Source organism: Paralichthys olivaceus, chromosome 17 (genome assembly GCF_024713975.1).
Source record: "Paralichthys olivaceus isolate ysfri-2021 chromosome 17, ASM2471397v2, whole genome shotgun sequence".
NCBI classification, from domain to species: Eukaryota; Metazoa; Chordata; class Actinopteri; order Pleuronectiformes; family Paralichthyidae; genus Paralichthys; species Paralichthys olivaceus.
In genome coordinates this window covers 14108846-14120492 of record NC_091109.1, presented here as the reverse complement: position 1 = coordinate 14120492, position 11647 = coordinate 14108846, and the positions used below count along the sequence as shown (strand labels likewise).

Genomic DNA, 11647 nt, shown 5'->3' with positions numbered 1-11647 from the left:
GCAGGATGCCACAGAGGAGACGAGAGTGACACTCTCTATGCAGAGCAGAATCAGGTAATCACCGGATAGCCATGGGAGCAGACAGGCAGAATCCTGAAAGGGACAGGCGAGGATCGTGGTCGGGGACGGAAGGCTGAGTTGATTACCAGGAGATCGGTCAGGCAGGATGGTCGGGGATAAGCAGGGTCGAAACCGGGAGATCAGGCAGAGAAACGCTGGAGAGTCTGGTGCAAGCATCGAGAACAATGTGGCAATGAGTGAGAGTGGAGCTGGGGCTTGAATGCAGCCAGAGCAGAGAGCGCAGGTGAGTGGGATTGGTTTGATGAGAGGGGTGTGTCTGATTGGCAGATTGAAGCAGGCAGGTGCAGAGTGGTGAGGCAGAGATGAACTGTGACATTATACGAGAGCGCTGGCCGGATAAATTCCGCAGAAAGTCCGGAGGCTCTCACTATGAAATTTGCATTGTCACATACAACCCCTAGAGCAGGGGTCACTAACACGGTGCCCGCGGGCACCAGGTAGCCCCCAAGGACCACATGAATAGCCCGCAGGCCTGTTCTAAAAATAACACAACTCACCAGTGAGCTGCGTCTAAAATTTGATATGCGTTTCTAATTAAATGTAATTATTTATATTTTATACTGTCAAACTTTTATTCTCATATTTAAGTTGACTATTGACTATGATTTGTTGAAAGGGTTTGTCAGTGGCTAGTGAAAATGGGACATTTGTTGTAGAAGTGATCATCTGAAAATTCAAACAATTGCTGAGACTAACAGAAATAAAGTGAATATTGATATTATCTGTTTCCCACCTTGTTAAGTGATCGTTGATAATTATTGTGAGAAATAATTAACATGACCAGTGTCTTCACATTGATGAGTATCATTTATCAATAATAATAATATATAACTAAAGGCAAACTGAGCAAATTTGTTATTTCAGGAGAGTGTATCAAACTGGTAGCCCTTCCTGTGACTCTGTGCCCATGAAGTAGCTCTCAGTTTCAAAAAGCTTGGTGACCCCTGGTATAGAGGATCTCTGGAACTCAGTGCATGTCTGAATGTATCTCATGATTCAGATGAAATGAGTTGGAATTATGGTTAACATAAAATACAGTTTACAGTCTACCTGTCCAGTGATCAGACTCATAAAAATGTACACTTTGTTCTATTGCATGAGCTGACTGTAGAGCTGCATTGAATTGAATAGAGTTTGAGAGTTGATACTTTCACAATCTGCTTTTGTCCCATTTAACCGGGGCCAGCTCTGCGTTCTGCGCATGTGCAGTGAGGTTCCGCCACACTCCAAACCTCCACACCTCCAAACCGGGACAGAGAGAGAGGGAGGGAGAGAGAGAGAGAGAGAGAGAGAGGGAGAGGTACCAGGATCCATGGAGCATGTCACAGCGCTGGTGTTTTCTCTGTCTTCTTCTTGTCCACGATGCACTTTAGGATTTCAATAAGATGCGTGTGTGTTTCCAGATAGTAACTTTCCTCTGCGCCTTCAACTTCCAGCCGCTCAGAGCTCAGGGTAAGTGTGTTCATCTTCCTCACACACACACACACACACACACACACACAGCTGTAAGTCATATGTCCACGGTGCTGTCTGTGTGCATTCTGCTCAGCCGAACCCATGATAAAATAAAACAGTGTATACATGGAGGCAGCCGCAGGTAAGTTCGTCGTTGCAGGACGAACTTGTTGATCCAGTGACAGCTCGCATCCTGCTGGGGCCGATAGACTTCACTCTGGTGTCACGCAAAACTCCGTTCACGAATCCTAACAATGTGAGGGAATCGCCTTTTTTTGGCGGACTCGAACGCATCGGAGACATCTTTGCGAAGACGTCCTCCGAAGCGTCAAAGTTCGGGGACGTCAGCGCCGTGCCAGTTTGCGCTGTTTTCAATAAAAACCCCGCACGGGAGAAGTTGTTCCGGGCGCTAGCTGCCGCCCACCGCGGAGCGTGTATGTTCGGACATGGCTGTGAGAATAACGGGAGAGCAGCTGTGAAAAGTTTCACCTTCACTCGTTAACTTCTCATCGTTGACATCCACAACGGCCATGTCGTGCCCTGTAACTTTTACCCCGGAAAGCCAAGTGGGCGACATTGAGGAGTTAATCCGTGGTGGAGATGAAGGTTAGCATGACGCTCAGTATTATGGGGGGGGGGTTAGCATCCTGTTCATCTCTCGGGTGAACCCTTTAAGTTTTGAGGACAAAGCGACAACTGTGGCGTCGTCAACACAAACTTTCCTCTGTGCAGAATGTGCCGCTCGACTGTAATAGTTGTCCAAACTGGATTTAGTTTCTTCCCCGTCAAAAACAAAAATGGGAGAAATAACCGGGAATAAGAAGGAAAGGCTTCCTCCTCTAGTATTGTGGACCGTTATGTGCAATCTGAGCTCTTTCAACCCTCCTCAGCCAAGAGCAAAGTCCCCCTGCTTTTATTTGACTTTTAAAAGATACCTTCCAATACATTAGAAGCTATTCAGATTTTCTTGTAACGTGTATTCACCATAAGTGTCTCATGTTTGACCCTGTTATTCCCCTATCTCTCTATTTCCAGGTTACATCTTTTACAGCCTGTGTTCTGGCAACCGTGACCTGCAGTTTCTTTTTAATTGAACCCAGGTATAAATATGTGGATCGCGTGTAAAGCCGTGCCGGCAGTTTATGATGAAGTCATGTTTGATTAGCCTCGTCCGCTCAGAAAGAAAGGAAACCGAGTAATGAAGCTGCCTGCTGCTTTGAATGGAGTCTGGTGGCCAAAAGAAAGCACAGCATGGAGGCAAAAAGCGTGGGACTGATGAGCGTATTAGCTTTTGAGGGTGCTAATGAATGCAGAGGGACTTGTGAGGGCAGCTAGACAAACACAGAGGTGTGTGTTGGTGCTGTAGAGCAGCTGTCCTTGAATTTGCTTTCACTTGTTAATTGGCTGAGTCAACACGGAGCTGCCACTTTGTACTGTGTTGCTACATTTCTGAACCATTTGGCACAGCGTCGCCTCAGCCAACCTTCTGCTGTTATCGCAATTCCTTTGGCCGGCGTGTATCGCAGCTTCCCCCCCAGTGACTGTTTTTATCTGAGGGGGCTCCATGGGCAGGGTTATAAATTGGTCTAACGTGCTTGTGGGTAGGTCTTTGAAGTTGAGTCCACATGGGTGCAGGATGTGGATTTTCTCTGGCTAAATATCACTTTGTGCAGTTTTTTTTTTCTGGCACATCTGCCTGGGACATGAAAGCAACATAGGTCTTAGATCCTCATTTGTGGAGCACATTGTCTCCCTAAGTTTTGTGTCCATTGTAAAGGTCTCTGAAAACCCTAAAAATGGTTATCAGTGTGATAAACAGCACCATATGGTGAAGTGATCAGGCGGCTTTGCCCTTAAAAAGATATGTTTTCTTCTTTTTCCTCCCTCAACTTACTCTGTGCAGAAATTCCTTGCATTTTTATCCTCTATCGAGTTTTGTGAAACTTCTCGCCTCTATTTCTTTCATGTTGCGATTTGGTTCTGGAGCTAGCCGTGAGAAAATGCATCTGGAACCAATTTGAGTGCTCAAAGCAGAAGGGGAAGGGAAGGGGAAGGAGGGAAGTGAACGGCAGCCCTTTTCTTTCCATGTCCACTGTGAGGAGGCATGGGCTGGAGTCCCACAAACGTAATTATAGTTCTGTGAACACAAGATTAAAGTGCAGCGTAGAGTTGAATTTCTTGGCCCTTCCTTTGGTATAGTGATTGTTGAATTGACCATGGATGATAATGTTTTTCCAACCAGTTACCCACTGCAAGTGTTTTTTCAAGGATAAATATAAAGAAAGAGAAATACACCCATGGAAATATAAAAGGAATCCCCCCCTTTGGTTGTCATTTTCCTAAATCAGGACGATTCTAAAAATTCTACCCAAAATTATGATATTATAGGTTATTTTAAAAATGTTAAGCAGTAATTAACTTTCTATTCTCAAAAGAAGCCTTACATTGTTTTGCTTTGACTAAGACCACTGCCTTGGCTGTGTTCCCTGCAGACGCTGAGTTCAAACACTCTGCTATCAAAGGCAGCATCAACAGTCTTGTCATAGTTGAGGTTCGCTTGATAGAAAACAGGAAGGCTCTTAAAGTGCATGTTGTGCTGTAGATACTCTGTATAGGCTACATCATATCCAGGTGGGGTTATCATTAAGCACCAGCTGCTACAGTTAATAGTGATACTGGTACAATGTACTGCATGCACCTGCTCGTAACAACATGGATTTCATAAAAGCCAGGTTAGCTGGTGTTTATTCATATTGGTGGTTGGAGGTGTCACACACCACTCCTGTTAGTGACCACACTAACTGTGTTATAGTTCCAGTTGAATGAAGGTGAATTTAGAATGCATCCCAGAGGAAATGCACATACCTAAGCTGACATGGATTTTCTTAAATGAAATGAAATGTTAAACACAGGCAAACTGTTGAACTTGTAACGATTACAAAACACATTGCTGTGTGTGGTTGGTGACATAAAGAAAATCCTGTATCATGGTATACATTAACATCACCACTGGTGGATCATTTACCACCACTGATGTACATTTTTATTATTAGTCAAAAGTTTTAAAATGCCAAAATTGTAATCTAATTTGCATTGCAATTTAAGCAATCCAGGCCCTGAATAACTATGTGAATGATTGCTTAAGCACATAAAATTAAAATTTTGTGAGAAGACAGCAGGCATACAACCCTCTTGATAGTTTCTCCACTTAGCAATGTTACAGCCTTAATAGAAAGTTTTACAGCTCTACACACAATAAAACTGAATATCACACTGAAGCCTTACAGTCCCAAAATATAGAACGTTAGTTGTAGTACTTCAGCAAGTCTTTGCTTCCATACCAGGAACTGCTGAAAAAAACATTTTTTTCTGAGAAAAGGCATGCAGGACAAGCATTGTACAGGATTAGGATGTTGGGCTTCTCTGGGCCTAGATCACTTCGTGCCACTGCATACAACAACCATACAACTCCATATAAAGATGGACAACGTGCCACCTCCCCAAAAGTGAAGTCAAAAAATCTACATCGCCCCTGTTGGCTGGCATCTTTATTCACAGTCTATGCCAATAACCCGATATGAGCTTGAGAGGAGGTTATGTTACTAGCGTCAGTGGCGTTCCATTACGCATCACTCAGTCAGCAAAATGAAAATATCATCTGCTGTGCATTTTCTCTCCATGACGATCCTCTGACGACCCAGTCCAGTTCTTTTTTTGAGTAAACATCTCATATCCATAATTCATTACATTTAGGCTTGCCTGTCTAACTTCAGGGACGTCCAGGGCGGGTATATGACTCAGTGGGCGTGCTGCAGTGTCTCAATGTGACAGTTGTAGCCAGCCACTGTTGAACTTGACAGCCATGACTAGCAACTGAAAACAATATTTGACTGCAGCTTTAATAAAATAAGCCATGGTTATTTATGAGGTTACTGGTTCCCACTGCAGTGTGAATGCTAAGATGACTAACAAGAAAGAACCTCTGATTTTGTAACTGCTTATTATTACATAAAAACAGCATATATATGTGATTATACTTGGTACCAATGTATCTTGTTCATATATATATATCATACTAAAATATCCCACACAAGACAGAACAAAATGTGAAAAAGTCAAGGGGTGAATATTCTCTTAGTTGTTGTCCTTGTAACTTCATTATATTAGAAATAAATGCAGGGCTATTGCAGGATAATTTCATTAACTACTAATTTCCGTTATGGCCCTACATACATACCATATATGGTGTATTTATCACAGGATGTTTTTTCTACTATTAAAAACTTTGACATAAAACTTTTCCCATATGCTTTTCTAGTTGAAATTTAATGAAGCTGTATTTGTTTACAATAACACTTGAAAAACAAACTTTCCATTAAATTTTATTGGACTACAGCTGCATTTTAGTGGGCTTTATTGAACTGTGACTGAGAGAAGGCAGATCCAGACAGAACTACAGAGAATGTAGTCCGTCCGACGGGTTGTTTGGTTTCGGGACATGAAAATCAAAGAGATAAGAAATCGAAAAAAGATGCACTTTTCTAATATTTTCATTGTATCTAAAACAAAAATCTGGGAGACATCTGTGTTTTTGCTAATATAAATTATGAAGTTGTAACAGTTTGGGGCAGGTGTTGTTTGTTCTAGTTATTGTGGTGTGTGTGTGATCTGTGGTCAGAGAGGAAACCTCTGTATTGGAACCAGATCGCAGCGAGTGGCTACAATCAGTCTGATATACTGGCAAAGTGACACATTAGTGTGAGGCTGGTGCGCACGTTGTTCCAGCAGAACAAACAGGACTTCCTAAAGTACTGCTGAGTGTCTGTCCCACACTGTTCTACTTAGTGCAGCATACTGGAGTGGAGGCCTCATTGTTCATGTCAGCGTGTCTTTGGCCCCTCTCTTGCTCTTTCATTGCTTTACTCCAACCTCGTACTACACAACCTCTCTCTGTCGCAGCCTTTTAAACCTTTGTTTATCCTGTTACAGTCTATGCTCTTTTCCACTGATGCCCTGCTTCACATTAAAGCTGTCGAAGTGGCTTTGCAGACAGCAGTAAGCAGTTGGGTGTTCAGGTTCTTGATTGGAGGGAAAAAAGTGAGACAAGGGAGGAAGAACGGATAAGCTGCATTTACTCCAAAGGAACTTTCCCCAGGAACTCTGTCCATTTGAAAGGACCAGGGTCTAAATTAGGTGCTACCCCCAAAAACTTTCCTGCTCAGGGGTAATATTTTCCAAAAGTATTACAACCTTTGGGATGGGGCTTGTAGCACTGATAAATGAATAAATTAATGAATGGACGAGTATTCCAGCATTTCTTTTAGGAGGTCAATCTCTATAATGGCTTGTTTACTTTTTGTTCTGTTCCACAGCACCGTCTTATTCAGCTGTTCCTTCACTGGTCTCTCTGAAAGGATGAATGTTCCTGTTTACTTACTGTATAAGACAAATCAGCTCCACTAAGGTTCTGCAGAGGATTGAAACCTTATTACAGCTGCAATTGAAAAATATTACATTTACCCTTCACACATTGGAGTTTAGGGAAAATAATTGTATTTAAAAACCTGCCAAAAACATAAATATTAAATAAACAAAATATAATTCAATATTTTTCTCCCTAGGAGCCACATCCAAGTGTAATTTAGATTTTGAAAGAGGTTTTCTAAATTTCTCGTTTTACCTCAGGTCTCTAAAGTTCATTTTTCACAGTTGCTTCATAAAGCAAACAAAGATTTATGAAATGAAGGTATAACTTTCCAACAACTAGTCTCTGCAGCCTGTCTGCAATGTTGTAACTAAGACACCCGACTCCAAAACAACAGCCTCTGTACAGCTGCAGGTCTTTCTTCAAATAAATCAGATTATTAACTGAGTTATTATCTTCATTTGATCTGACTTGGCTGAAAATTCTTTAATGGATGTGCTTTTACTGGCTCCAGTCTCCGTCCATCTGTCTGCCTTTCTTTATTGACAACATCTGATCTTAAACTTGGGTGAGGTACTGAGGAACCAGTGTTTGAAAGAGTTGTTCTTGAAAATGATTCAAACACAGCAGCATCTGGACAATTTACGTCAGAAAATGAAAACGTTTTCAAGTATAATTCAAATATGCATTTTTATCAGCCCTCATTTGTAAATCAAATGTGTGAACTAGACATCAGTGTGACAGGTATCCAGTGGATGAATGTAGAAGAAACATTAAACGGTTAAAGCGATTAGTATATCCCTTCTCTCAGCCTCCTTCCTTCTCCATCTTGTTCTCTGTTCTGTGACCCTTTACCTCACACTGCATGGCCACATGTATCCCATTATGTAATTTACCATCACACACACACACAATACCGTACATCAGGTCTGTGTCCTCCTTTGGTTCTGCTAATTGAATATGAAATTAGGGAGGCAGGACATGCTCTACAGTGTGTGTGTGTGTGTGTGTGTGTGTTAGACATATCCTCTTTCTCTGATGAGAAGCAGGTTCTGTAGGACTTTTGGGCTGATTTGTGTGATTACACACCTGGATATCATGTGGCTGTACTCATCAACCTGTCTCACACACACACACATACACACACACACTCAGTAATCTATGGTTAAACATTAAGTTAATGCTGAGCAGCATCCAGTAAACTGTTATAAATCTCCTGCACATTATGAATGTTTCACATACCCCCATATAGCAACAGCTGTAACCTTTTATTATACAGCAAATGATATATTATAGTTTGTCACTTGGAGCACTGTGGAGACTGTATTGAGGGAACATTATTGTTAACTTTATTTTATTTACCTACATCTTACTCTCTTGCAGGGTAAATCACCATGACACATGACATTAACATTTTGTTACAGTAATAATTGTACTTTACAAAATGACACCACAGAATGGCACACTGGGTACACGTTGCTTAATAGCTAGTAGAAGCTCTTGGCTCAACATTGCCAGTGATTCACTTGCGACTAAAGATGCCTGTCAAAGTATTACTGAATTCAACCCAAGCAGCCTGCTTTTCTATCCACAAACACGTTGATAACACAACTGATTGCAGTAAAAAACGATGACTTAGCCTGTGCGCTGAACCAAAGTTGTCCATTGAAAATAAAATCCTCTATCTCAGGTGTCAGCGCAGTGCTGCTGTGGGTGCACTAGCTCAGCATTCAAAGCCACACAAGCTGCTTATGAAGCCCGCATCCTGCTGCATAAACCACACAAAAAATGATGTGTGGATATGGAATACTAATCGGTGATTGAATTTGAGTTAATAAGCTGAGTTTGGAAAAATGCACATGGAGGTTCACTGATAAACATTGAGCTGCAGCTTCTCTTTCTTTTTTTTTTCTTTTTCAGAGTGTTGTTGTCTGTGGTTAAAGTAATAATGGTACGTCATAGTAACTTGATGGCAGGCCTAAATTAAACTTGGCGTCAGTTGATATTCACTCTGCATGGCACACTACTGTCACGACTTGTCAAATGTAGTTTGTGAAGGAAGAACCTTTGCACGTTCAGACCACAGTAAAACCACAAATGAACTCAGCTCCGTCTTTTTTCTATCGGGCCGGGCCGTGTCGTGTCACTGTCAGGAGTGACATCTCCCGGCTGAACTTTGATTCATAACATACAAATAATTTCAACTTATTCACTTTATGTATTTGAACCATGACCTTCAGTACAAAGATGAGGTGGGTGAGATTAAGTCAGATAGGCAGACGAGTAGTTCTGTCAACTTCTATAGACAGAGATGCCTTTTGAACCAGCTTTCAGTGACGGACAAAAGCTTTTTATTGTCTCGTATGTCAGTAAATGTTAGTAGTGTACTGTGACACTAAATGATAACAATTGTTCACTGACTTTATTCTTATCTTGTAAGATAGGGATCACTATCAAATCTGACAAATACGATGTAAAGTCTCTATGGGAAATGCCTCAGAAACAGCATTTGGACAGTTATGGGCTACAAAAGTCTCAAGTTTTTACTATGGGTCTTTTATTTTTTTACATGATCAATATAAATGCAAAGTAAAAAAATCTCTACATTTAGAATCTTAACAATTCTTCGCCACCAAACACGCTTGGCAGAGACACTAATGCTCAGCTCTGTATAGCAAATCTTAATTAATCCATGCACAGGAAGTGACCTTTGACCCCCATCCATGAACCCACCCCCCCAGAAAGTCTGCAGCAGGCCTGAGGAATGCAGGAAGGAGAGTGGTAGAATACGAGAGGCCTCCATGCTCCGACACACACTATCACACTGACATCTTACAATAATGTTCTCTTTTTGACAGAGTGTAAATCATTACATTTACCCATCACCTCTGTTTGGCTTCTTCAGTCTCATTACTCTTTCAAGTCAAAAAAAATCTGTCATATGCAAAGCTTCTTGTACGTTTGTGTGAAATTACAAAATCTTACATGTAAAATTCTACTGCATTTTGCCATTTCATTACTTAAACAAATTAATGGGATTTATTTTATCTAGAGCCACAACTGGGGCAGATAATCTTAAATTAAATTATTTCAAGACAAGACAAGTCAATTTAGCAACATATTTTGACTTGAGTTAAGTATTAAGCAAATGTAATACTTACAGAAAGATTCCCACAGGTGGACTAAAATCTGCATTTGAAACTTTTATGAACTTTACTAGTATTTCACAAACCCAACAAGTCTATTAGCTCATTTGTTCCGTCCTGCATATTTGCACTTTGATTTGATCAACAAACGAAATGATGAAATGATAAAAAAACATGTTTGTGCAATATCAGCTAAAGGTTCTTAAAACCGTACATATGTAAAAGAGATGTGTTTCTATTTCAATTAATCCAGCTGCCTACGCAGGCCCTGGTATAGCTTGTGTTATATGGGCATAATTACACTGATCTGAACACTATAACCCACACTACTGTGCCTGAACACATCCTGTGAGGTGTGAATATACTTCTGCCCTGCTAATTTGCTGCTCACACAAAACCTCTTGGTGTTGACATGGTATGAGGTGACTTTACCTTAAAACAAATATGTAAGTAGAAACACTGCTCTCTCTGTGATGGATCAGTCCACTTCTTGAAAGTTTTGACTCTCTGCAAGTTGTTGTGAGTCCTGTTAACCAATAGCTGCCATGGAGGAAAGGAAAACAACCACACAAGAACCACATTTGACGGGATGAAACACTGCACCATGCTCTGGAAAATGGCCGGGAGTGGTGTAAAATATATGCAGTTTGTTGTAAATGGGCAAAACCACAGTGGTGCTTTCAGATGAGCGACTGCTATGATTCATAAGCTATGCTGCAGTTAGGGGAGAAAGAAACCAGATATTGAAACTGAATATTCAGAATTGTGTAAAGCTGGGTTATTAATACAATAACTGTCAGTGTATGTCAGTGTGAAGGGGATGATGATTTGACACATTTGTTGTGGTTGGTGTCTCCTGCCAACCTGCTGAATGAGAAATATTTCTCCTTCTATTTACATGGAACAATGAATCTCCTGCGGTCTTTAACTTTCAGTCCTGTACATGAAAAACTTGAACTGGCAGTTCAACTGGAAGAAAAAACTACTTTCACCTTTAAAAGATTTTATTTTGTGTTTCTGTTTCTGCAACCTGCATGCATCCTGAGAGAGAGTGCCAAGTCCCACTGCTATGTCCATACATAACACACAGGAAACTAGCTGGCAGGAAACCCAGAGTAATGTTACATTTACATAGAAGGGGGTGCACTGAAATTCCTCCTCTTATCGTCCCAGCAGCTGGCTCCCAGTCACAAGCATGGCTGCTATTTCCAGATTGTTTGTCATAGCTGGAATAGCGCTTTTTATTCTGGCCATTTGAAGTGGGGTGGCCGTCGGCTCTGATGCATGGCACTCCACCGCGGTGGAGGTAAAACAAAGCTAGAGAAATTAGCTTTCTATAATAGTCTGCCTGCTGTGATAAGTTGGACTGGTCACAGTACAAACAGAATACCAAGCACTTTACAAGCTGAATTATAGTTATAATCTGCTGTATAATCAATTCTCTGTTTCTTTTCCATTTTGCTCTGGTCTTAGTCTGTTTGTTCCCCGTTATGGTTTGATTCCTGACCACTTTGTTCTGATTCAGACTGCACTCTACTTT

The 11647-nt window shown here is 41.2% G+C and overlaps 1 protein-coding gene across 1 annotated transcript in view; it reads left to right on the top strand.

The window, feature by feature from the left end:
• Window positions 1-1322: 1322 nt before the first annotated feature.
• Window positions 1323-11647, top strand: part of reck (reversion-inducing-cysteine-rich protein with kazal motifs) — a 65951-nt gene continuing 55626 nt past the window's right edge. The window contains exon 1 of the mRNA XM_069512756.1: window positions 1323-1533. Coding sequence (XP_069368857.1) covers window positions 1467-1533 — 67 coding nt within the window. The 5' untranslated portion in view covers window positions 1323-1466. The remainder of the gene's footprint in view (window positions 1534-11647) is intronic.